This window comes from Leopardus geoffroyi, chromosome A1 (genome assembly GCF_018350155.1).
Source record: "Leopardus geoffroyi isolate Oge1 chromosome A1, O.geoffroyi_Oge1_pat1.0, whole genome shotgun sequence".
Taxonomy (NCBI): domain Eukaryota; kingdom Metazoa; phylum Chordata; class Mammalia; order Carnivora; family Felidae; genus Leopardus; species Leopardus geoffroyi.
This window is the reverse complement of record NC_059326.1, coordinates 84,737,507-84,765,469: the sequence shown is the minus strand read 5'-3', so window position 1 is coordinate 84,765,469 and position 27,963 is coordinate 84,737,507. Positions and strand designations below refer to the sequence as shown.

General features: G+C 40.5%; 1 protein-coding gene and 1 pseudogene across 2 annotated transcripts in view; both read right to left on the bottom strand.

Moving 5' to 3' along the window:
- The window catches only part of LOC123611556, a 41,322-nt pseudogene extending 36,618 nt beyond the window's left edge, over positions 1-4,704 (bottom strand).
- Positions 4,705-6,049: 1,345 nt separating this feature from the next.
- Positions 6,050-27,963, bottom strand: part of PGBD2 (piggyBac transposable element derived 2) — a 33,544-nt gene continuing 11,630 nt past the window's right edge. Inside the window, exons 2-3 of one of the 2 annotated variants that reach the window (XM_045483163.1) lie at positions 27,092-27,155; positions 6,050-8,058 (exon numbers count right to left, since the gene is read on the bottom strand). In XM_045483163.1, the coding sequence (XP_045339119.1) occupies positions 6,297-8,058; positions 27,092-27,108 (1,779 nt within the window). In that variant the 5' untranslated portion in view covers positions 27,109-27,155 and the 3' untranslated portion in view covers positions 6,050-6,296. Of the gene's footprint in view, positions 8,059-13,666; positions 13,715-27,091; positions 27,156-27,963 lie in introns of those variants that run through there. The other variant, XM_045483153.1, reaches the window with a different exon arrangement.

Sequence of the window (27,963 nt, the reverse complement as noted above, 5' to 3'; positions counted from 1 at the left end):
TCCTAAGGAATGCCTAGAGTCATTAACATTGCCCAGGGCTGGATCCTCCTTCACACCTGACCTTTCCTAGTGTTATAGAAACCAATTAACTTGAAATTCAACCTTGAAAAGCTAAACTATTAGACTGATTAACACACTTGTTTAGCTGACTTTATGCACACAGTCTTTTATCCTAATAAAAAGAGGCTTCATTCTAGAGTCAGGGCCTCATTCAGACTGGAGTATGAGGACCTTCACTTAACTGCACTTTGTGTGTGGACTCATCTTTGTGACTCCGGCCATACTCCCTGCAACAACAGAGTTAAAACAAATGATTTTAAAATTTGTATTGAACCAGAAAAGACCCCAAATAACCAAAGTAATGTTGAAAAAGAAAACCAATATTGGAGGCATAACACTTCTGAACTTCAAGCTGTATTACAAAGCTGTAATCATCAGGATGGTATGGTACTCGCACAAAAATAGACACATAGATCAATGGAACAGAATAGGGAACAAAGAAATGGTTCCACAAATGTATGCCCAATTAACCTTCAAAAAGTAGGAAAGGATAGCCAAAGGAAAAAAAGAAGTCTCTTCGGCAAATTGTTTTGAGAAAACTGAACAGGGACATGCAGAAGACTGAAGCTGGACCACTTTCTTACACCATACACAAAAGTAAATTCAAAATGGATGAAAGACCTAAATGTGACAGGAAACCATCAAAATCCTAGAGGAGAAAACAGGCAGCAATCCTCTTTGACCTTGTTATGCCCAGAATTCGTGATCCCCGAAGACCACCAGGGAGCCGAGTCCGATGCAAAAGCAAAGAGCCTTTATTCGAGCTAGCTTGAGCTCAATCCCCTAAATGCATCGACGCAGCAGTGAGATGCCGGAGAGAGAGAGAGCGTGTTTCAAAAGCACAAAGGTTTTATAGAGATCTAGGGGCAGTTGGGGGGGTGATGGTGGTGGCCTTAGCTAATTGGCTGGGGAAGGGTCAGAGTCCCGTTGCACAGGTTGCTGGGTGTGGTTTGAATGGGAAGTTTGAACGGGTGAGCAGGAAGTTACTCAAGGGGAGGAGGCGTGGTCTGAGGTTTGAGCAGGAATTTCTTTCCGTTGTTTTTCCGGAAAGGGGGCCATGTTGGGGACATAGTCACTCAAGATGGAGGACACAGAACAAAATGGAGTTGGCCAGTGATGGAGGACACAGAACAAAATGGAGTCGGCCAGTGATGGAGGACACAGAACAAAATGGAGTCGGCCAGTCTAGGTCTACTCTTTCAACCTCAGTCACAGCAACTTCTTATATCTCTGGAGGCAAGGGAAACAAACCCAAAAGTGAATTATTGGGACCTCATCAAGATAAAAAGCTTCTGCACAGAAAAGGGAACAATCAAGATAACTAAAAGTAACCTTATGGAATTGGAGAAGATATTTGCAAATGTGTAATCGGGTGAAAGGTTGTATCTAAAATCTACAAAGAACTTATCAAACTCAACACCTAAGAAACAAATAATCCAGTGAAGAAATGGGCAAAAGACATGAACAGACACTTTTTTCAAAGAAGTCATCCAGATGGCTAATAGACACATGAAAAGTCACAATCTGGTGCAGCCTTTCTGGAAAATAGTATGGAGGTTCCTCAACAAAATTAAAATAAAAATGAAGTATTGGGACCTCATCAAAATAAGCTTCTGCACAGTGAAGGAAACAACAAAACTAAAAGGTAACTGATGGAATGGAAGAAGATATTTGGAAATGAAATATCAGATAATGGGTCAGTATCCAAAATGTATAAAAAACTTACCAAACAACGCCCAAAATCAAATAATCCAGTGAAATGGGCAGAAGACATGAATAGCCACTTTCCAAACAAGACACCCAGATGGCTAACAGACACATGAAAAGATACTCAGCATCACTCAGCATCAGGAAAATACAAAGCAAAACCACAGTGAGACACCAGTCAGAATGGCTAAAAGTAACAACTCAGGAAACAATAGATATTGGCGAGGATGAGGAGAAAGTGCGACCTTTTTGCATTCTCAGTGGGAATGCAAACTGATGTGGCCATTCTGGAAAACAGTGTGGAGGTTCCTCAAAAAACTAAAAAAAGAACTACCCTACAACCCAGCAATTTCATTATTAGGTATTTATCCAAACGATAGAAATATGCAGATTTTCAGGGGCACAGGCACCCTATTGTTTATAGCACTAGTATCAACAATTGCCAAATTACGGAAAGAGCCTAAATGCCCATCAATTGACCAATGGCAAAGAAGATGTGGTATATATATGCAATGGAATACTACTTGGCAATGAAAAGGAATGAAATCTTGCCATTTGCAATAAGGCAAGGATAGAACTAGAAGGTATTATGTTAAATGAGATAAGTCAGTAGAGAAAGACAAATATCATATGATTTCACTCATGTGGAATTTAAGAAACACAACAGATAAGGAAGAAGGGGGGGAAAAGATAAAAATACAAAGAGAGATAAAACATAAAAGACTCAAATACAGAGAACAAACTGAGGGTTGCTTGAGGGGAGGTTGGTGGGGATGGGTTAAATGGCTTACAGGCAGGGGTGCCTGGGTGGCTCAATTGGTTAAGTGTCCAACACTTGATTTTGGCTCAGGTCATGATCTCATGATTCATGAGATCAAGCCCCATGTTGGGCTCTGGGTACTGACAGTATGGAACCTGCTTGGTATTCCTCCCCCCACCCCCTCTGTCCTTCCCCTGCCAATGTTGCCCTCTTTCTCTCTCTCAAAATAAATAAACTTAAAAAAAAATGCGTGATAGGCATTAAGGAGGACACCTATTGGGAGGAGCACTGGATGCTATATGTAAGTGATCAATCACCGGGCTCTCTTGAAACCAACACTACACTGTAGGTTAACTAACTTGAATTTAAATAAAGTTTAAAGTAATTCTTCCAGAACTGTTTTATTGTTCACAAACTCCTATAGCTTTTGCTAAGGAGTTTTGCTAAGAATCTACAGATTCTTAGAATCTCTTCAGATATCCTTCTGTTCTGAATGATAGTCTTGCCGGAGGAAGTATTGTTGGTTGCATATTTTTCATTTAGCACATTAAATATATCATATCACTCCCTTCTGGCCTTCCAAGATACTGTTGACTTGTCTGCTTCTAACCTCATGTGTCTACCCTTGTAGGTTAAGGACCTTTTGTCTTTAGCTGCTTTCCGAATTCTCTTTATCTTTGCATTTTGCAAGTTTCATTATATGCCGTGGTTTTGACCTGTTTTTGTTGATTTTGAGGGGAGTTCTCTGTGACTCTTGGATTTGAATGCCTGTTCCTTTCCGAATATCAAGGAATTTCTCAGCTATAACTTATTCAAATAAATCTTCTTTCACTTTTCCCTGCTGTTCTTTGACTCTTATGAGATGGATATTATTGCACTTTATAGAATCACTGAGTTCCCTAAGTTTATATTTGTGATCTAATAGTTTTATTCCCCTCTCCTTTTCTGGCTCATTATTTTCTATAATTTTACCTTCTGTATCACCTATTCAATCCTCCGCTTCTTTCATCCTCGTTGTAATTACACCCAGTCAGTTTTGATCTGTTATAGCATTATTCATTTCAGACTGACTAGTTTTTAGCTCTTTTACCTCTACAGCCATGGTTTCTTTGGAGCCTTCTATGTTTTGTTTTGTTTTGTTTTGTTTTGTTTTGTTTTGTTTTGTTTTGTTTTGTTTTGTTTTGTTTCAAGTCCAGCTAGTTACGACTGTCGTTCCAAATTCTCCTTCAGATATATTACTTTTATCTGTTTTGAACAAATCCATGCCTGTGGTTTCTTCTTGATCTTTCTTTGTGGAAGAATCATCTTGTCATTCTGTCTAGGTTTCTGTTTTTGGTGTGTTATGAAAGTTTGTTAGGCTTCCTGTTCCTGGATATAATACTATATTAAGAAGCGTTATACACTCTCCAGGGCCTTGTACTTCAGGAAGTGTTTCTGGTGTATGGTGTGTGCACTATACATCTCCTGTTGTGATTTGGCTGCTCTTTCCCCCAGGTCAGTCCTCTGTAGAGTTCCTCCTTACCTGTAGCGGGGAGTGTTTGGACCTTTAACCAGGTGTGCTTTTGACTTATTAAAATAAGCCCGATTTAAAAAACAATACAAATTAACGAAAACAAAAAGGCCTTATCCAAAAAAAAAAGGTATAGCTATAAAAAAATAAAAAAAAAAACAAAAACAAAAAACCCAAATACACAGACAAAATACTATAAGCTGAATTCAAGAATAAAAAAAAGAAAAAGAAGTCAGTTTCAAAACATGAGAAAAGGAAACAAAAAAACTATAGGCCTGATTAAAAAAAAAAAAAAAAAAAAAAAAAAAGGCCTCTTCTTGTTTCCAGCATAACTGATGCTGATGCTTTGGAGCACTCTATGATCATTAGACTTAGTGCATGTGGGGGAGCCTGTGTTGTTCCTCTGGGGGAAAAGCCCAGTGCACTGGCTCACAATCAGACCTGCCCCTGTAAGATAACCATTGTAGGGGCCAGGGGGCCAGGCTTTGGTATAAGTAGCTGTAGCCTCAATTAGGAGTGCTGTGTATGATGGGCTGGTGTGATGGGCTGGTGGGTGGGGGTAGACGGTACCATACCACTGTCTTTTCCCCAGGCAGAAAAGATGGAACCTGCAGCTGTTCAGGTAGCCCTCACAGACAAGCAACCAATCTCCTCTCCTGTGACCCATGGTTCATCAGATTCTTCCCCTTACCCTTTTGTGCCTGGGCCATCAACTTGCCTGGTGCCACAGCTCTCCAGTGTTTTATCTATGGCATACAACTGGGATTCCCAACTCTCAAATTTTAAAGGACCAGGCAAGGCACAGACCCGCTCCCCCACTGCAGAGGAGAGCTTCACAGCACTGCATCTGGTATTATTCTGTCCCAGAAAAGCAGTCCCATGGCCATCCTGGTGCCTAGAGTTTATGGTGAAGCACCTTCATCAACCCTCTGCATGTGCCCCTGTCCCTTGTTGTTGAATACATGTTCAAAGGTGCCAGCTGGGTCTTTTGTCCTTGGAAAGGCATTATAGTCTCTTCCAAATACACTTGGGGAAGGAGAACTTTCTCTCCCAGTGAGACCAAAGGAATCTTTGCACCACACTGTCCACTGTCTGCTCTTGGGCTTCCCCTCCTTCTCCCCAGGAGCACTGCTGCCCATCCAGATCTATTACAGCAAACAGCACAGACTTCCAAAAACTCAGAATTTCACCTCCACTGTTTGCAAAACCTTGGGATATTTAGTTCCTCACAATTCCCCCATCAATGGTTTTGGGGGATTGCTTTCCTTATGCGAATCTGACACACTACTCTCTCCCCACTTCCCTTTCTCCTCTCTGCAAGTAGGACTCCCATCCCTTCTGCAGCACCATGGCTTTTCTCTCCCCCAAATCTCCTCTCCACACCTGCCATGTTCTCTCCCTCAAATTATGCAGACTGTTCTTTTAATCCTCAGGTCAATTTCCTAGGTGTTTAAAATGATTTGATGTTGATTGAGCTGTGTTTGAGGGACTGAGACTAGCCCAGTTTCCCCTTACTACTCCACCATCTTAACTCCTCCCCCCTTATAAAATTAGAATTTAAATCAATGGGAAAATATAAATATTTTAATAAATGATGCAAACCATTTCTTAAGGGGGAAAAACCAGATACCTATCTTACACTAGTTATAAAAATGAATTCCATAAGGATATACTTATATTAGGAAAATATTTTTATCAAGGAAATACAAAGTCTACAAATCTAGCCCTCTGGATAAACACAAAGCTGATTATCTATTCCTAAACAGCTTGCTAGTGTTAAAGTGAAATAACTATGATTAAAATCTCCTTCATCATATTGATATCATACTTACATACTATTGTCTCATCTTATGTTAAAACCAATAGTATACAATTATAAAATCTTTTTACTATTCATGAAAGTTTCTCTAAAGTTTTTGGTTCTATTTGATTTTCCTAACTAGGACTCATCTATCACCCACAGGAATCACCCACAGGGGCCCATTATTTGCAATAAGTAACAGTATAATCTATAGATTTACAAACATCTATAATTACCAATATAAATATTAATTTATGTTACATGTAGGTATCACAGAAGACAATAAAAAGATAACTGTAATGGAGGTGGGTAGAAAATACAAGACCAAATCATTAGCGATTCAGGTGTTGTTTTTCCAACACAAATAAAACACAAGTGCTCCATCTGCTTTATGAAATTAGCTGTAAACATTTCATTATAAACCAAACATCCACAGGGCTCCCTCTGTCCATTCTGCATCACCGAATGTGGTACTCCCTGAAACACTTGGCATGGACACCCTTCTGGCATTTCTCGCAGCGGGTGTTGGTCTGCGAGTGGCAAAGGGCACACCGAGTCCTCTTGTCCTGGTGGACGATCCAGTGACCAATCATGTCAAAGCGGCTCTCAGTTTCCAGCCGTCTGCTTCGCCTCCCTTGGGAGGACATGTCAGCATTGCTCTCTAGGTACACACAGGCCACATATCTCCGGAAGGCCAGGAGGTCTACCTGGGCATCATGGCTGCAGATCCTGTGTAGTTGCCAAGCATTATTGAGGGCAGCATCAATGACATAGCCAATGAAGCTTGAGTACCACTTCATGCCCCGGATCTTTACCTTGTATTTAGCAATATTCTGGTCCATCCGGCTGACACCCCCCACTTTCTCCTGGTACAGTTTCACCAGGGATGGTTGATAGACTTGGGTCCGTGTTTTGGCTATTCCTGAATGATGGCTGGTCAGCTCCACTGGCTCTATGCCCACAGCATTAGAGCAGATGTTAACCACACTGCTATCATGCCAGCGGCACACGATAATCTCCTCACTCTCATCAACTTTATAATCAAATGAACCCCTCTTCATTTTCTTAAGTTCTTTGGGATCTTTGAGGGGACATCGCTCAGTCCTGTATTCACGAACAGTTCCTGTGGCCTTCACCCCCTTTTTCCTCAAAATGGACATGAGTTTGACACTTGTAAAAACCTTGTCAAAAAATATGTGGTATGGCAAACAGCCACGCTCCTGAAGAGCATCCACAAATTTTACCACCATACTACCTCCTAAGTCTAAGCCCCTGTCTGACTTGGTGAACAGTGTGCCCTGTGAGGGCTCAAACCACACCAGATAGCCCCTGCTGGTTGTCCCACACCAGATCTTGTAGCCCAGACGCATGGGTTTCCCTGCTGGCAGCTGCTTGGATCCCCGGTGTCCAAAGTATTCACACATGGACTCCCCAAAGCTATAGAACTCTTCCAAGGGTGCGTGCTTCTGGAAATTACAATTCATTCGGACAATGAGAGGCCTGACCTTGGCAAACCTATCACTTTCATCCAGCTCATTATTATCTGCAAAATGCAGGTATGAAAAGATCAGTTCAAATCTGTCCCTTCTAATTGCATCAGCCACAAGATGATGATGTGAATCAGGAGATGTTTCCCAAAACATCCTTCTCCTTGGATAGGATATATACCCACTTAAAATCAAAATTCCCAAAACACACTTTAATTCCTGGGCTGTGAGCCCAAGGTTGACATTTTTTTGCCAAGCATAACGATTGGTTTCATTAACAATAAAATTAATAGTTCCTTCATCAAAAAACAACTCAAATAGGCCTACAGGACTCAGTTCCTGGCTTTTGAGATCCTCTATATGGGGATCCGATGGAGTCCAGCTGCGGAAGTTGGGTTGGATATCTCTTTTGATCCAAACACGCTGAGGTTCCACTACTGCCTTCTGCCTCTTCATGGCTGGTGGTGGCTGCAGGTCGTCATCCTCCTCCTCAGTGCCAGAGTCCTCAGGTACAACAGAGGCATGCAGCACACTACCGGGCACATGGGAGCCTCGCTGGCCATCTTCATCACCTGAGTCCTCATCAGTGAAATCCCCTGAAGCATTGTCAGGTGGCGCAATGAAGATCTCTTCCCTGCGGTGGCTAGGACCCTCCTCCTCCAATGCATTCAGAACCTCAAGTAGCTTCATGGACTTGAGCTTTGAACTGGCATCTCTCCCAACAGTGGGATTGCTGCAATGACAGGAAACGAAATAAAGCGAGGTCACACAGGAGACAGTGTTTCAGCAGAAAACTCTGTTAAAGCACCACCTGAGAGGAGGGCGCTCCCACTGCAGACCAGCTGAGCTTGAACCGCATTTTGGAACCAGTACCACCAGGCACAGTACCAGTTAAGGGAATTTTCCAAACATAGGTTACTCTTCCAAGTGCAAAAGTATTTTAATGATAGGAGGCATTCTAAAGAGAAGTTCCAGGGGAAGGAGGTAAGATAGAGGAGAAATAGGGGAACCCTGAGCTTTCTCACCCCCCAAACACAGTTCTACCGAGGTCACATCACTTGGAACACCCAGGAAATCGATCTGCAGAGTGGCAGAAGGACCTGCATGGTTGGAGGGAGACAGGGTGGCAGGTGTGAGGTACATGGATATGAATTGGTGGATAGAAAAATGGCAGTGCTGCAGAGGGGGAGGAAACCCTTTCTGGTAAGAGAAAAGAAGGCAGGGAAAGAGAGAGGTGTTGAGAGAGTATAGCACTGGGTTCACACAAGAGGAAAATCTCTCTAGACCACAGACTGGGGTGCAAGAAGTACTAAGCATTACAGGTTTTTGTTATGTTTTGTGGTTTGCAAACAGCGTGTGCAGCTCAACCCTGAAGTTTTGGAAGTGTGTGACTCTCTAGCAGAGAGCTGTAGTGTGTGGTCATGGGGGGAAGGAAGGAGCTGGACCCAGAGTGCATAGCCTGGTGTAGGGACCTTCAAGGCACACTAGGAGAGAACATTTCCCTTCCTGGAGTACTTTTGGAAGAGGTTTATTGCCTCTCCAAGGACAAAAGAACCTATAGGTGCCAGCTAATGGCATTTCATCAGCAGGGGACAGAGGTACAGCAGATAGCATATGACCTTGTTGCTGCTTTCAGTGGTGCTACACTATACACTCCACACAACATGCTGGCGAGGAACTATTCTTCTGGGACAAAAACCATCTGACACAGCATGCAGAGGCTCTACTCCAGAGAAGGGAAGCAGGTCCATGTAGTGCTGTGCCCATTAAGTTTTCAAGTTTTGTGTTCCAGCTGCACACCAAGGAAAAACTCAAGAAAGCTGTGGTGCAGGGCAAGTTGACTGCCCTTACTATCTGTGAGGACTGCCTGAATGGTGGGGGATGTGAGATTCTTTCTGGGGACAAAGACTGGGGTGGCGTCATCTTCCCCCAATACCAACAGAGTGGGACTTCTGAGACCAACACAGCAGCCCCCAGCAGAGGTGGGACCCGGTTACACCACAACCTGCCTCAAAGTGCCTGGTAACTGCTTATTTACTGGAGTAAGACTGACTCTGAGCCATTTCAGTCAGTCTCTCATGCAGAAGACTACCATAGGCAGCACCCTGCTTGTACCAACTGTACTGAAAATTGAATGCTTCAAAATGACACATGTAGTTCTGGTGGAAACAGGACCAGGTTTACTTTTTTTCTACCACAGCCCACCCCCCCCCCATTTGTTTGTTTATTTGTTTTTCTTTCTTTCTTTTTTCTTCTAGAATCAGGCTCATACTGTTTTATATGTTTGTTAGTTTCCTATTTTCATTTCCTTTCTCCTTTTTGGGAGGGTCAAGCTTCTTTTTTCTTTTATTTGTCTTTTATTTTTTTAGCTTTCTTTCTCTTTGAATTCAGCTTATAGTTTTTTGATTGGTGTTTTTTGTTCCTTTTCCCTTTCTTCTTTTACAGGATCAGGTTTTTTATTGTTTGTTTTGTTTTTTTTTTTTTCCAGGCTTATTTTAATGAACAAATCAAAGCAAACCCAGCTAAAGGTCCAAACACTCTCCACTGTAAGAAAGGAGGAGCTCTATGGATGAATGGATAAAGAAGATGTGGAGTATTACTCGGCAATCAAAAAGAATGAAATCTTGTCATCTGCAACTACATGGATGGAACTAGAAGGGGTTATGAGCAAATCATAGCAGAAAACTTTCCTAACCTGGGGAAAGACACAAACATCAAAATCCAGGAATCACAGAGGGCCCCCATTAGATTCAACAAAAACTGACCATCAATAAGGCATATCATAGTCAAATTCACAAAATACTCAGGCAAGGAAAGAATCATGAAAGCAGCAAGGGAGAAAAAGTCCCTAAATTACAAGGGAAGACAGAACAGGTTTGCAGGAGACCTATCCAAAGAAACTTGGCAGGCCAAAAAGGAGTGGCAGGATATGTTCAATGTGCTGATTCAGAAAAATATGCAGCCAAGAATTCTTTATCCAGCAAGGCTGTCATTCAAAATAGAAGGAGAGATAAAAAGTTTCCCAGACAAAAGAAAATTAAAGGAGTTTGTGAGCACTAAACCAGCCCTGGAAGAAATTTTAAGGGGGATTCTCTGAGGGGAGAAAAGATGAAATAATAAACAAACAAAAAAAAAAGGCAACAAAGACTAGAAAGGACCAGAGAACGCCACCAGAAACTCCAACTCTGCAACGAACATAATGGCAATAAGTTCATATCTTTCAGTTATCACTCTAAACATCAATGGACTCAGTGCTCCAATCAAAAGACACAGGGTAACAGAATGTATAAGAAAACAAGATCCATGTATATTCTGTTTACAAGAGACCTACTTTAGACTTAAAGACACCTTCAGATTGAAAGTAAGGGGATGGAGAGCCATCTATCATGTTAATGGTCCACAAAAGAAAGCCGGAGTAGCCATACTTATATCAGACAATCTAGACTTTAAACTAAAGGCTGTATCAAGAGATGAAGAAGGGCATTATATCATAATTAAGGGGTCTATCCACCAAGAAGACCTAACCATTGTAAACATTTATGCTCCAAATGTGAAAGCACCCAAATATATAAATCAATTAATTACAAACATAAAGAAACTCATTGATAGTAATACCATAATAGTAGGGGACTTCAACACCCCACTCACAACAATGGACAGATCATCTAATCAAAACATCAACAAGGAAACAATGGCTTTGAATCACACACTGGACCAGATGGACTTAATAGATATATTCAGAACATTTCATCCTAAAGCAGCAGAATATACACTCATCTCCAGTGCACATGGAACGTTTCTCCAGAATAGACCACATACTGGGACACAAATCAGCCCTCAATGAGTACAAAAGTATTGAGATCATACCATGCATATTTTCAGACCACAATGCTATGAAACTTGAAATCAACCACAAGAAAAAATTTGGAAAGGTAACAAATACTTGGAGACTAAATAACATCCTACTAAAGAATGAACGGGCTAACCAAGAAGTTAAAGAGGAAATAAAAAAGTTCACGGAAGCCAATGAAAATGATAACACCACAACCCAGAACCTCTGGGACTCAGCAAAGGTGGTCACAAGAGGAAAGTATATAGCAATCCAGGCCTTCCTAAAGAAGGAAGAAAGGTCTCAGATACAAAACCTAACTTTATGCCTTAAAGAGCTGGAAAAACAACAACAAATAAAACCCAAAACGAGGGGCGCCTGGGTGGCGCAGTCGGTTAAGCGTCCGACTTCAGCCAGGTCACGATCTCGCGGTCCATGAGTTCGAGCCCCGCGTCGGGCTCTGGGCTGATGGCTCAGAGCCTGGAGCCTGTTTCCGATTCTGTGTCTCCCTCTCTCTCTGCCCCTCCCCCGTTCATGCTCTGTCTCTCTCTGTCCCAAAAGTAAATAAACGTTGAAAAAAAAAAAAATTAAAAAAAAAAAAAAAAAAAACCCAAAACGAGCTGAAGACAGGAAATAACAAAGATTAGAGCAGAAATCAATGCTATGGAAACCAAAAAAACAGTAGAACAGAACAATGAAACCAGAAGCTGGTTCTTTGAAGGAATTAACAAAATTGATAAACCACTAGCCAGTTTGATCAAAAAGAAAAAGGAAAGGACCCAAATAAATACAACCAAAAATGAAAGAGGAGCAATCACAACCAACACAGCAGAAATAAAAACAATACTAAGAGAATATTATGAGAAATTATATGCCAATAAAATGGGCAATCTGGAAAAAATGGACAAATTCCTAGAAACATATACACGACCAAAACTGAAACAGGAAGAAACAGAGAATTTGAACAGACCCATAACCAATAAGGAAATCGAATGAGTAATCAAAAATCTCCTAAAAAACAAGAGTCCAGGGCCAGATGGCTTCCAGGGGAATTCTACCAAACATTTAAGGAAGAGTTAACACCTATTCTTTCGAAGCTGTTCCAAAAAATAGGAATGGAAGGAAAACTTCCAAATTCTTTCTATGAAGCCAGCATTACCTTGATTCCAAAATGAGATAGAGGTCCCACTAAAAAGGAGAACTAACTATAGACCAATTTCCCTGATGAACATGGATGCAAAAATCCTCAACAAGATATTAGCCAACCAGATCCAACAATACATTAAACAAATTATTCACCATGACCAAGTGGGATTTATACCTGGGATGCAGGGCTGGTTCAATAGCTGCAAAACAATTAACGTGATTCATCACATCAATTAAAGAAAGGAAAGAACCATATGATCCTTTCAATAGATGCAGAGAAGGCATTTGACAAAATACAGCATCCTTTCTTTATAAAAACCCTCAAGAAATTAGGGATAGAAGGAGCTTATCTCGAGATCATAAAAGTCATATATGAATGATAATGGTAATATTCTCAATGGGGAAAAACTGAGAGCTTTCCCCCTAAGGTCAGGAACAAGACAGGGATGTCCACTCTTGCCACTGTTATTCAACATACTATTAGAAATCTTAGCCTCTGCAATCAGACAACACAAAGAAATAAAACGCATCTAAATCAGCCAGGAGGAGGTCAAACTTTCACTCTTTGCAGATGACATGATACTCTATATGAAAAACCCAAAAGATCCCACCAAAAAAATGCTAGAATTAATTCATGAATTCAGCAAAGTTGCAGGATATAAAATCAATGCACAGAAATCGGGTGCATTCCTAGACACCAACAATGAAGCAACAGAAAGAGTAATCAAGGAATCGATCCCATTTACAGTTGCACCAAAAAACATAAAATACCTAGGAATAAATCTAACCAAAGAGGTGAAAAATCTATACACTGAAAACTATAGAAAGCTTATGAAAGAAATTGAAGATGACACAAAAAAAATGGAAAAAGATTTCATGCTCCTGGATAGTAAGAACAAATATTGTTAAAATGTCCATATTACCCAAAGTAATCTACACAGTCAATGCAATCCCTATCAAAATAACACCAGCATTCTTCACAGAGCTAGAACAAATCATCCTAAAATTTGTATGGAACCAGGAAAGACCCCGAATAGCCAAAGCAATCTTGAAAAAGAAAACCAAAGCAGGATGCATCACAATCCCAGACTTCAAGCTATACTATAAAGCTGTAATCATCAAGACAGTATGGTACTGGCACAAGAACAGACACTCAGATCAATGCAACAGAATAGAGAACCCAGAAATGGACCCACAAACGTATGGCCAACTAATGTTGGACAAAGCAGGAAAGACTATCCAACGGAATAAAGACAGTCTCTTCAGCAAGTGGTGCTGGAAAAACTGGACAGCGACATGCAGAAGAATGAACCTGGACCATTTTCTTACACCATACACAAAAATAAATTCAAAATAGATGAAAGACCTCAATGTAAGACAGGAAGCCATCAAAATTCTCGAGGAGAAAGCAGGCAAAAACCTCTTTGATCTTGGGGGCAGCAACTTCTTACTCAACACGTCTCTGGAGGTAAGGGAAACAAAAGCAAAAATCAACTACTGGGACCTCATCAAAATAACAATCTTCTGCATAGCGAAGGAAACAATCAGCAAAACTAAAAGGCAACCGAAAGAATGGGAGAAGATATTTGCAAACGACATATCAGATAAAGGGTTAGTTGTCAAAATCTCTAAAGAACTTATCAACAGCACCCAAAAAACCAAATAATTCAGTGAAGAAATGGGCAAAAGACATGAATAGACATTTCTCCAAAGAAGACATCCAGATGGCCAACCAACAAATGAAAAAATGCTTAACGTCACTCATCATCAGGGAAACAGAAATCAAAACCACCATGAGATACCACCTCACCCCTGTCAGAATGGCTGATATTAACAACTCAGGCAACAACAGATGTTGGCAACGATGTGGAAAAAGAGGATCTCTTTCCACTGCTGGTAGGAATGCAAGTTGGTGCAGCCACTCTGGAAAAGTGTGGAGATTCCTCAAAAAATTAAAAATAGAACTACCCTATGACCCAGCAACTGCACTACTAGGTATTTATCCAAGGGATACAGGTATGCTGTTTCAAAGAGACACATGCACCCCATGTTTATAGCAGTACTATCAACAATAGCCAAAGAATGGAAAGAGCCCAAATGTCCACACACGGATGAATGGATAAAGAAGATGTGGTATATGTATATATACACAATGGAATATTACTAGGCAATCAAAAGGAATGAAATCTTGCCATTTGCATTTACATGGATGGAACTAGAGGGTATTATGCTAAGCAAAATTAGTCAGAGAAAGACAAATATCATGTCTTCACTCATATGAGGACTTTAAGACACAGAACAGATGGACACAAGGGAAGGAAGCAAATATCATATAAAAACAGGGAGGGGGACAAAACATAAAAGACTCTTAAATATGGAGAACTGAGGGTTATTGGAGGGGTTGGGAGGGGGGATGTGCTAAATGGGCAAGGGGCATTAAGGAATCTACTCCTGAAATTATTGTTGCACTATATGCTAACTAATTTGAATGTAAATTAAAAAAATAAAATAAATTAAAAAAAGAAGATGTGATGTATATGTATACATATATATACATACATACATACAATGGAATATTAGCATCAAAAGGAATGAAATCTTGCCATTTCCAATGACGTGGATGGAGCTAGAATATATTTTGCTAAACGAAATAAGTCAATCAGAGAAAACAAACATCATATGATTCCACTTATATGTGGAATGTACGAAACAAAACAGATGAACATATGGGAATGGAGGGAAGAAGGAGAAGAAAAGAAATCACAAGAGACTTAACAACAGAAAACAAACAGGGCTGATGGTGGGAGATAGGCTAAATTGGTGTTGGGTACTAAGGAGGGCACTTGTGATGAGCACTGGGTGTTATATGTAAGTGATAAATCACTAAATTCTACTTCTGATACACCTGTATGTTAACTAACTTAAATTTAAATAAAATCTTAGGGAAAAAAATGCCAACTTTGTAAATCACTGAATTCTAGTTCTGAAACCAATATTGCACTGTATATTAACTAACTATATTTAAATAAAAAGTAGGTAACAACAACAAAGAAATGTTACATACCTCCTTCCTTCTTAATGTGTCTTGAATATAGAATTCCCTTTACTGATAAATGACAGGTGCCACTGTCATTACCCAAATGACAGTAACCACCAAAAAGGAAGCCTAGGCTGCTGAAGTGACATCCACTGATGTCTTCTGATTCATTGGCCCCAGCAGCTCTACTTTCATGCTTCAGTCTTACCTTTGTCTTCCCTTTCCCTTATTAATTTGGCAAATATAAGGTTCCTCCCTCCCAAATTCCCAAGCTCTCCCTACTTGACCTCTTACTACCCAATATCAGGACCTGAACAGATTCAGACAAATTTTCAGATGGTTCCCTCAGTATCAGACATCTTACTATACACTAGTTGCAATTCAGAAGCCAAACAGATTTAGAAAACATGGAAACCCCGTCTATCCTAACTCTCCCTGTGCACTAGGATCTAAATGGATGACAGGAGATACCTATATTTAATGAGCACCAACCACGAGCAGGCACTTCCCAGCAACTGGCAATGGACACACTCCGCTCCTGACCTGCACAGCACTTGTCTACCTGGAGGTGAAAGATGACAGTTCAGCACACAAGTAGCCATGCAAGATGGGGGCCATCCTGGACAATGGGCAGAGAATGTAGCAAAGGAGCAGGACTGGGGTTACTATTTTAGATGGATGATAAGTGAAGGCTCCCAGGAAGGTGGCCTGAAAAAAGAGGGAGGGGGCCTTACAGACAGCTAGAAACAGGGTGTCCCAGGCAGAGAAAAAGAATTGTAGGCACAAGGCCCTGAGCCTGAAGGGACTTGATAACTGTGAACAGCAAGGAGGTCAGTGAGACTTCAGATGTAGTAAAGGAAGGAGAGCAGAGCACAGGCTGCCAGGACCAGGACCCACAGGGCTCTACAGGCCCTAATGAGAACTTTCAGTAGTGTTCAGCTGTCACAGGAAGCCCTCTACTAGGATGCAGAAGGGGCAGTGACGCACATCACTGGCTATGAGAATGGACGGGCAAGGAAGGTGGGCTCTACTGCTGCACTGTGTCACTCTGGCCCAACCTCCACATGAGAAGAATCTCAAACCAGAGGGAAGACACAAGCTTTACTGCAAAGGTTATTTCTCTACAGACCTACCCTTGGACTTGGGAGTTCACTGTATTAGAGATTCACTACAACCTCATTTGGTGAACACGGACTCCATCAGCCTCTGTGCTAGAGTCTACTAGGGCACAGGAGATCTGACCTCAGGGAAGGCAAGGTATTTCTCATGCTATGCCAGAAAGGGAACACAGCTTTCAGGGATAGGAAATCTGAAGCACTTCCCATGGACCTCAGACTGAGAGGTTCTCAGGGGTCAGTAGACAACTTGCCATCTTCTCAGCCTCTCCTATTTTCGAGCAGCAGATCCAGGCCTATATAGTCAGGGTTTCCACCACTCTATCTAAGTTCCTGTGTGCCCCCATGCCTCCAAAAACTTTCTGTACATAGTTGTTAAGACTCCTGGAGTAGGACAGGATTTAGATGTCAGAGTAGTAGGGGGACCCTATCCTTACTTTGTCCATCAAACATAGCTAGATAAATATCAAATCCATTCCAAACACCCAAGAAATGAATCTGAGGACTGAGAGAACAAACTGCACAACTACAGGGATAAAAGAGGCCACACTGTGGAAGGGAGGAGGTGCAGAGAAGTGATTAGTGAGAAAAGAATCGTGGGTGCTGTGGGGGGTAAGGAGCCCTGATCACACAGGAAAGAGATTCAGAGACAGAGAGCACATGTGAGAAAGCATGTGCATGCAGGGCACTGCACAAGGAAAACACTTCCCCAAAACCACTGAGAAGCAAAACAATTGAGGCTGACTATTGCCAAGTTTTTCCAAGCAGTGGAACTCAAAGTCAGAAGTTTTAGAAGTCCATGCCATGACTGGTCAGAGACAGAACCTGACCAGCACAGATGTGCTTCTGTTGAGAGGGAGGGCAGCAGCCTGGGAGAAGACAGATGGTCTGCAGATACCCTGGGCCACACTGGGACAGACAGATCTCCTCCTTACAGTGCATTTGAGAGAGGTGGCACTGCCAGCGGGTGCCACTGAGCTACCCTATTCATTCCAATAGGAGCAGAGACACCTGCTGAGACCAGGTAACCTGAAAATCAGCCTTTCGCTGTGCTTTACCATACTCCAAGTGGCCGCACATTCTGTGACTGCCCTTCTGAGACAAGCAGGCACCAGCCACAGTGTAGTGAGACCCCACCCAGATGATTAGTGCAGGGCCAACCATGCCAGGTCCCTTTGGAGTTCTGAAACTCAGCACAGGTTGTGTTCAGCACAGGACCATGATGCTGGGTGGGCAAAAGGCTCAGACACAGAATGGGTGAAGGCAGAGAGATCTGAGGGATTCCTGGGACACAGGAGGGGAGATTGTTCAATCTTCAGTGAGGGTTTCCTGAACATCAGTGGAGGCAAACGCCCCTCTGCAGGAAGACAGTGGCCTGAAACTATATTAATTCCTCACCTATCAGCACAGACAGACTTAAGTGAGCAACACAGCACACATATTAGAGGCCTGAGCCACTTACTCCAAGACCCGCCCCTGTAGGCTCTGCAGGTGCTTTTTCATGAGTGCAATTGTGCCTGAGAGCCAGAGCAGAAGCAGGTCCCTCTGCCAGAAGACGAGCACAAACCCCTTGTACCTACCAAGTCTACTGACAATGGAGTGATGCAAAACTTCAGCTCTAGTGGAAAATGGATCTGGCCTTTTGAACAAGCAGACCAAAACACACCGAGTTAAAACTCACCACACACTGGGCAAGGCCCAAACACAACCCAGTACAGACAAGGTGAAACTGCAGAGGACTGATGTGAGGGAAAGAGCAGTTAAAACACAAAAGCAGAGTGTACAAACTGCACACCAGAAACACTTCCTGCAGCGCCAAGCCGGGGTCAGTATATAGCATCTTCTTAATATAGCCTTTACTCTCAGAAGCCGGAAATATAACAGGCTTTCCTAACACAGAGAAAACAGAGACTAAAGCAAAGTGCCAAGATGGAGAAATGGATCACAAAACAAAAAATAAGAAAAGGTCATAGCCAGAGATCTAATCAAAATAGATATAAGTAATATGCCTGTACCAGGATTTAAAACAACAATCATAAGGATATAGCTGGGCCTGAGAAAAGCATAGAAGACACCAAGGAGTCTCTTAACACAGAGATAAAAGATCTAAAAACTAGTCAGACAATAATAAAAAATGCTATAACTGAGATGTGAAACTGACTCTAAGAAATGACCATGAGAATGGAAGAAGCAGAGGAATGAGTAAGTGATAATGTAAGATAAAATTATGGAAGATAATAAAGCTGAGAAGAATAGGGAAAGAAAACATTAGATCAGAATGTAGACATAGGGAACTCAGCAACTCCATAAGACATAATAACATTTGTATCACAGGAGTGCCAGAAGAAGAGAGGAAAACAGGGGCAGAAACTTATTTGAGCAAATTATTGTGGAAAATGTCCCTAATCTGGGGAAGGAAACAAACATTCAAGTCAAGGACACACAGAGAACTCCCACCATAATCAACAAAAGCAGGGCAACACCAAGACATATTGTAGAAAAATTTGCAAAATACAGAGTTAAGGAAAAAGTCCTGAGAGCAGCAAGGAAAAAGAAATCCCTAAGTCATAAGGGAAGACAAATAAGGTTAGCATACTTATCAGCAGAAACTTGGCAGGCTAGCAGGGAGTGGCATGATATATTCAAAGTGAATGGGAAAAATATGCAGCCAAGAATACTTTATCCAGCAATGCTGCCATTTAGAATAGAAGGAGAGATAAAGAGTTTCCCAGACAGGTAGGAGTTAAGATGGCAGAGCAGTAAGGGGACCCTGAGCTTGTCTTGTCTCTGAAACACAGCTAGATCAGCATCAAACCATTTTGAACACTTAGGAAATTGATCTGAGAATTAGTGCAACAATCTGCATAATTTGAATCAGAGAACTTAGCAGGTACATGGTGTGGAGAGGTGGACTGGGGGGAGAAAAGCTGCGGAGCCGTAGAGGGTAGGAAGCCATTTTTGCAGAGAGAGGACTGGGGAGAAGGCAGCACATCAGGATCATGCAAGAAAAGCACTCCCCCCAAACGTAGCTGGAGAGAAAGAAAGAGTGAAAACACTCGCATGGGACTAGACAAGAAATCTGTTCACAAAAACCACTGATGGAAGAAAGGAGGGGATTTCAATACCACCAGGATTCTATATATAGCTATATTCTATAATAGGACAGAATCTGAAGTTTTGGAGCTCAGTGCTTGGCGGTGCTCTGGTGAGTAAGTCAGGTGAATCCCCAGGAGCAGGAAACATGGTTTGAGGGGTCCATGTGCCACCTGGGGAAAAGTGGTTCTCCTGATTGGAGTGTACTTGGTAAAGCCATAGGCTTCCCCATGGGCAAAATTCCTGGCATATCCCAGAGAGCTACCATGTAGCTGTAGTACTGAAACAAAGATGCCAGAGTGCACCATGACCTGTACAGGATATGTGCTGTGATTCACCATAAACCCTGAGCCTCTGCTGCTGTGGAATCGTGCAAATGTTTTCTGTGGACACCCTTCCCCAAAGCATTAGCATGGGTCCAAGCCACAGGGATCTCTGAAGTGAGGGGTTTTGAAACACAGCTCTGTGTGAGATAAAACTCGGGAGGGAGGTGCCACCTGGAAGGGACACAGCTTGGACACAGACAGGGTGAAGGCAGGGAGCAGATAGAGGCCTGAGACCAAGGAGAGGCACTTGAATGCATGTCCACAAAGGCAAAAATTCCCACATCAGACACTAGAGAGCTCTGTGAAGTCATTCTCACCACTAACAAGCACACATGCATGGATGCACTCCTTGATTGACACCCATAAGCTAAGCAGTGCCACCAAATAGAGAACAGAAACAGTTACCCCACGCCCCACCCAGCTGTGCCCTCTAGGCACATGCCCCAGAAGACCAGGACAAATCCTTCCACCTACTTAGTCTATGAATTATAGTGTCTTACGAAGATTTCATTCTAGGGGAAAATGAATGTACTTCATTCAGGTTTCATTCTGTTTGCTTCTTCATTTGTTTGTTCGTTTTCTTTCCTTCTGTTTTTGCTTATCTCTTTTTTTCCTTCGTTCTTTTCTCTTTCTTGGATACAGAAAAAGCAATTTTTTATTTTTTTTAATTTTCCTTATTTTATTCTATTACTTAAGAACTGTATTTTTCAATTTAAAATTTTGTTTATAGGGGCGCCTGGGTGGCTCAGTCAGTTGAGCATCCGGCTTTGGCTCAGGTCATGATCTCACGGTTTGTGAGTTCGAGCCCCATGTCAGGCTCCATGCTGACAGGTCAGAGCCTGGAGCCTGCTTCCGATTCTGTGTCTCCCTCTCTCTCTGCTCCTCCCCCAGTCATGCTCTGTCTCTCTCTCAAAAATAAATAAACATTAAAAATTTTTTTTTAATTTTGTTGTTAGTTTTTTGTTTTCCTTTTTTTTCTCTCTTTTCTATCACCCTCTCAACAAGCAGAAAGAAACACACCTAGGGGCACCTGGGTGGCTCAGTTGGTTAAGTGTCTGACTTCAGCTGAGGTCATGATCTCACAGCTCGTGAGTTCGAGCCCTGAATCAGGCTCTGTGCTGATAGCTCAGAGCCTGGAGCCTGCTTCAAGTTCTGTGACTCCCTCTTCTGCCCCTCCCCTACTCATGCTCTGTCTCTCCAAAAATAAATAAACATTAAAAAAAATTAAAAAAAAAAAGAAACACACCTAGTATCTAGCTTCCATTATTTGATTTGTATTGTATTATCTTGTTTGTAATTTTTTAATTTTAATTTTTTATTTTATTTTATTTTTTTTGCCTCCAAAATGACAAGACAGAGGAATTCACCCCAAAAGAAAGAACATGAAAAAATGATGGCCAGGGATTTAATCAACACAGATATAAGAATCATGAGTGAATTAGAATTTCAAACCACAATTATAATAATATTAGTTGGAGTTGAAAAAAGCACAGAAGATGCCAGAGAATCCCTTTCTGCAGAGATAAAAGAATTAAAATATAGTCAGGCCACAATTAAAAATGCTATAACCAAGATGTAATCTTGAATGGACACCTTGTTGGCAAAGATAGACAAAGCAGAGAAGAGAATCAATAATACAGAAGATAAAATTATGGAAAATAAGGAAACAGAAAAAAGAAGGAAACAAAGGCAAAAGACTATGATACAAGACTGAGAGAATATAAATTATTAAAGAGGAATACCATTTGTATCATAGGAATCACAGAAAATAAAGAAAGAGAAAAGGGGGCAGAAGGTTTATGTTAGCAAATTATAGCTGAAACTTTCCTAATCTGGGTAAAGATACAGACATCAAAATTCAAGAAGCACAGAGAATTCCCATTAGATTTAACAAAAACCAACATCACTACGGCATATCATAGTCAAATTCACAAAACACAGACAAGGAAAGAACCCTGAAAGCAGCAAGGAAAAAAGTCCTTAACCCACAAGGGAAGACAGATCAAGCTTGCAGTGGATATTCCACAGATACATGGCAGACCAGAAAGGAGTGGCAGTATATATTCAACCTGCTTATAGGAAAAATATGCAGCCAAGAATTATCTAGAAAGGCTGTCATTCAGAATAGAAAAAGAGATAAATAGTTCCCCAAACAAAACCAGCCCTGCAAGAAATCATAAGGAGGACTTTTGAGTGGAGAAAAAACAAAACAAACAAACAAAAATCAGACCAAAGGCAACAAGGATTAGAATGGGCCAGAGAGAACACCAACAGAAACACCAATTCTACAGGACACACAATGGCACTAAATTAATATCTTCCAATAATCACTCTAAATGTAAAAGGACTGAATGCTCCAATCAAAAGACATAGGGTATCAGAATTGATAAAAAAAAAAAAAAAAAACAAAACAAAAAAAACACCCATTTATATGCTGATTACAAGAGACTCATTTTAAACCTAAAGACATATGCAGATTGAACGTAAAGCGATGGAAAACCATCTATCGTGGCAATGGACATTAAAAGAAAGCCAGAATAGACATACCTATATCAGACAAACTAGATGTTAAAACAAAGACTGTAACAAGAGATGAGGAAGGGCATTATATAATAATTAAGGGGTCTATCTACAAAAAAGATCTAACAGTTGTAAATATCTATGCTGCCAAGTTGGGAACAACCAAATTATAAATCAATCACAAACAGAAAGAAACTCATTGATAAAAATATCATAGTAGTAGGGGACTTTAACACCCAAATTACAACAATGGACAGATCATGTAAACAGAAAATCAACAAGAAAGAAAATAATTGCTTTGACTGATACAATGCACCAGATGGACTTAACAGTTATATTCAGAACATTTCATCTTAAAGTAGCAGAACACACATTCTTTTCCAGTGCACATGTAACATTCTCCAGAAAAGATCACATATTGGGTCACAAATCAGCACTCGGCAAGTACAAAAAGATTTACATCATACCATTCATATTTTTAGACAAAAACACTATGAAACTTGAAATCAACCACAAGAAAAAATATTTGGAAAGACCACAAATATTTGGACATTAAAAAAAAATAAATCCTACTAAAGAATGAATGGGTTAACCAAGAAAGTAAAAAAGAAATTTAAAAACACATGGGAGCCAATGAAAGGAAAACACTATTGTCCAAAACCTTTGGGATTCAACAAAGGCAGTCATAAGAGGAAAGTATATAGCAATCCAGACATTCCTAAATAAGGAAGTAAATTCTTAGATACATAACCTAACCTTATACCTAAAGAAATTGGAAAAACAACAGCAAATAAAGTCCAAAACCAGAAGAAGAGGAAAATAATAAAGATTAGGGCAGAAATCAATGATATCAAAAAAACAAAACAAAACAAAAACAGAACAGATCAATGAAACCAGGAGCCGGTTCTTTGAAAGAATTAACAAAATTGATAAACTCCTTGCCATATTTATTAAAAAGAAAAAGGAATAGGACCAAGTAAATAAAATCACGAATGAAAGAGGAGAGATCACAACCGACTCACAGAAATGAAAACTATAGTAAGAGAATACTATGAAAATTATATGCCAACAAACAGGGCAATCTGGAAGATGGACCAATTTCCTAGGAACTCACAAACTACCAAAAATGAAACAGGAAGAAATAGAAAATTCAAACAGCAAAGACATTCAGTCAGTAATCAAAAATCTCCCAACAAACAAGGGTCTAAGGGTGGATGGATTCCCAAGGGAATTCTACTAAACATTTAAAGAAGAGATAATACCTATTATTCTGGACCTGTTCCAAAAAATACAAATGGAAGGAAAACTTCCAAACTCATTCTATGAAGCCAGTATTACTTTGATTCCAAAACCAGACAAAGTTCCCACTAAAAAGGGTGTCTGTAAAAGTTACAGACCAATCTCCTTGATGAACATGGATGCAAAAATTCTGAACAAGATACTAGCAAGTTGAATCCAACAATGCATTGAAAGAATTATTCACCATTATTAAGTGGGATATATTCCTGGGCTGCAGGGCTGGTTCAATATTCACAAATCAACATCATAACACCACATTAATAAAGGATAAGAACCATAAGATCCTCTCAATTGATGCAGAAAAAGCATTTGACAAAATACAGCATCCTTTCTTGATAAAAATCCTCCAGAGAGTAGGGATAGAAGGAACATAATGCAACATAATAAAGGCCACATATGAAAGACCCACAGCTAGTATCAATCTCAATGGGGAAAAACTGACAGCTTTTCCCCTAAGGTCAGGAACATGAGAGGGATGTACACTCTCACCACTGTTGTTCAACATAGTAATGGAAGTCCTAGCCTCAGCAATCAGACAACACAAATGAAAGGCATCCAAAATGGCAAGAAAGAAGTCAAACTTTCACTCTTTGCAGATGACATGATACTCTCTCTATGTGGAAAACTCAAAAAACTCCACCAAAATACTGCTAGAACTGATACATGAATTTGGCAAAGTCACAGGATATAAAATCAATGTAGGGGCGCTTGGGTGACTCGGTCAGTTGGGCGGCCGACTACAGCTCAGGTCATGATCTCATGGTCTGTGAGTTGGAGCCCCACATTCGGCTCTGTGCTGACAACTCAGAGCCTGAAGCCTGCTTCCAATTCTGTGTCTCTCTCTCTGCCCCTTCCCTGCTTGCTCTGTCTCTCTCTCTCTCTCTCTCTCAAAAATAATAAGCATTAAAAATTTTTTTTAGTAAAATAAAATTAACATAAAGAAATCGATTGAATTTCTATACACCGATAATGAAGCAGAAGAAAATGAAGGGCTCAATCCCATTTACAATTATAGCAAAACCATAAAATACGTAGGAATAAACCCAACCAAAGAAGCAAAAGATCTGTCCACTGAAAACTACAGAATGTTTATGCAAGAAATTGAAGAAAACTGAAGAAATGGAGAAACATTCCATGCTCATGGACTGGAAGAACAAATACTGTAAAAATGTCTATACTATCCAAAGCAATCTATACATTGGATGCAATCTGTATCAAAATAACTCTAGCATATTTCACAGGCCTAGAACAATTTCAAAATTTGTATGGAACCAAAAAAGACACCAGATAGCCAAAGTAATATTGAAAATGAAAACCAAAGCTGGAGGCATCACAATTTCTGATTTCATGAAGCTGTATTACAAAGCTGTAGTCATCAATACAGTATGGTACTAGCATAAAAACAGACAAAAAGATCAGTGAAACAGAGAACCCAGAAAGAGACCCACAGATGTATGTAAAACTAATCTTTGATAAAGCAGGAAAGAATATCCAATGAAGAGACAGACTCTTCAGCAAATGGTGTTAGGAAAACTGGACAGCAACATGCAGAAGAATACACCTGGACCACTTTCTTATACCATATACAAAAATAAATTAAAAATGGATGAAAGACCTAAATGTGAGACAGAAAACCATCAAAATCCTAGAGAGGAATACAGGCAGCAACCTCTTTGACGCTGGCCATAGCCACTTCTTACTAGATACATCACTGGAAGCACAGAAACAAAAGTGAAAATGAACTACTGGGACTTGAAGAAGATAAATAGGTCCTGCACAGCAAAGGTAACTATCAACAAAACTAAAAGGCAACCTAGGGTACGGGAGAAGATATTTCCAAATGACATATCTGATTGATAAAGGGTTAGTATCCAAATCTATAAAGAACTTATAAACTGCAATACCCCAAAAAAATAATCCAGTTAAAAAACTGGCAGAGGACATGAATAGAATCTTCTCCAATGAAGACATCCCAATGGCTAACAGAAACATGAAAAGATGTTCAAAACCACTCATCAAGGAAATACAAATCAAAACTACAAAGAGATACCACCTCACACCTGTCAGAATGGCTAAAATTAACACAAGAAAACAACGGATATAGGAGAAGATGCAGAGAAAGGGGAGCTCTCTTTCACTGATGGTTGGAATGCAAATTGGTGCAGCCACTCTAAAAGAGATGCAGGTTCCTCAAAAGTTAAAAATAGAATTACCCTATGATTCAGCAGTTGTACTACTAGGTATTTATGCAAAGAATACAAAAACACAGATTCTAAGGGGCATGTGCACCTCATATTTATAGCAACATCATCAATAATAGCCAAATTATAGAAGGAGACCAAATGTCCATCAATTGATAAATGGATAAAGATGTCGTGTATACACACACACACACACACACACACACACACACAATGGAATATTAGTTATTAAAAAGAATGAAATCTTGTCATTTGCAAATTCGTAGATGGAGGTAGAGTGTGTTAAGTGAAATAATTCAGTTAGATAAATACCTTATGATTTCACTCATATGTGGAATTAGAAAAAAAAAAAGAGATGCACATAGAAGAAGGAATAAAACAAAAGGAGGGATGCAATCCATAAGAGACTCTTAACTATAGAGAACAAACTGAGGGTTGCTGGAGGGTTGGAGGTGGATGGGGAGATGGGCTAACTGGGTGATGGGCATTAAGGAGGACACTTGTGATGAGCACTAGGTGTTATCTGTGAGTGACGAATCACTAAATCCTACTACTGAAACCAATATTGCACTATATGTTAACTAACTAGAATTTAAATAAAACTTGAAACAAACAAACAAAAAGACTCCTGGAGTGGGAAGGCTTGCAGGGACTGAAGCAGCCCCAGTAGCAACCATCTTGTGCATTAAAAGATGAGGAAAGTAAATCACATTTTTAAATTTTTTTTAATGCTTATTCATTTTTGAGAGACAGAGAGAGAGAGAGAGAGAGAGAGAGCGTGTGAGTGAGTGGGGGAAGGGCAGAGAGAGAAGGAAACACAGGATCTGAAGCAGGCTCCAGGCTCTGAGCTGTCAGCACAGAACCCGACACAGGGCTCAAACCAACAAACCATGAGATTATGAGCTGAGCTGAAGTCAGACACTTAATCGACTGAGACACCCAGGCACCCCAGAAAGTAAATCACATTTTTAGATCAAGTATAGACACTGGAACTACAGGGCCACACCTATCCCACACACCCGACCTTGTCTACCTCACCTTTTCTCCATCCTCCCAGTCTCCTCTCTCTTCCTACTTTTTCCTTCTAGAGACCAAATGCTTAGTGAGGTCAGTAAGACTAAGGGCTAAAAATGTCATAGGCTTGGGCATTTCAAAGAGAATTAATCACTTGCATAAAGTCTTTCATCAAACAGGACTTACCTTGAAGTTGAAGCCATGATACACTGGGAACACAGAGTGGTCTTTATGTGCAAAGTCAAAGAATCTGTAAGGCAACAAAAATTGATTTTTAAAAATCGTATCTTAAGTAGAAAGGCAACAGGACTTTCTAGACCATTTAAGGAAAACAAAAACAAAAACAAAAAGCATCTCTAGCTTAAGGTTCACCAGCAGAGTAAATGGACTGAGTATACAGGGACAGGGATGGTGTCTAGCCAACTGGTTAAGCAGAGGGAAAAACAACAAGATCTCCACCTCACACTTCACGTCAAAATACATCGTAGGGCAGAGTTTCCCACCATCAGAATTATTGTCATGTTGGCTGAATGAGTCTTTGCTGGGGGGGGGGGGGGGGGCTGTCCTGTGTATTATGGGATGTTTAATAGCTCTCCAGCCCTCTATCCAATAGAAACCAGAATACCCATCCCTTATTTGTAGAAATCAAAAATGTTTCCAGATATTGTCAAGTGTCCCATAGGGTAAAAATTGCTCCTGGTGAACAACTATTATTCTATATCAGGATTGCCAATGAAAGTTATTATAATAGTGGAAATGTTTTGTATCATTGGTACCTAATATGGTAGCCATGAGCCACCTGTGATTATTAAACATCTGATATATGGCTTGTGACTGAGAAAGTGAATTTTTAATTTTATGTGATTTCAATTAATTTTAATGTAGATAGTCATATATGCCTAGCCAGCGGCCAGTGCATTTGACAGTGAAGTCCTAGATATGGAAAGAACTGACTATGAAACAAGATTCTCCTTAACAACCAATGAATTAAAGAAGAAATTAAAAAGAAAATTTAAATATATCTTGTTGGAGTGCATCGGTGGCTAAGTTGGTTAAGT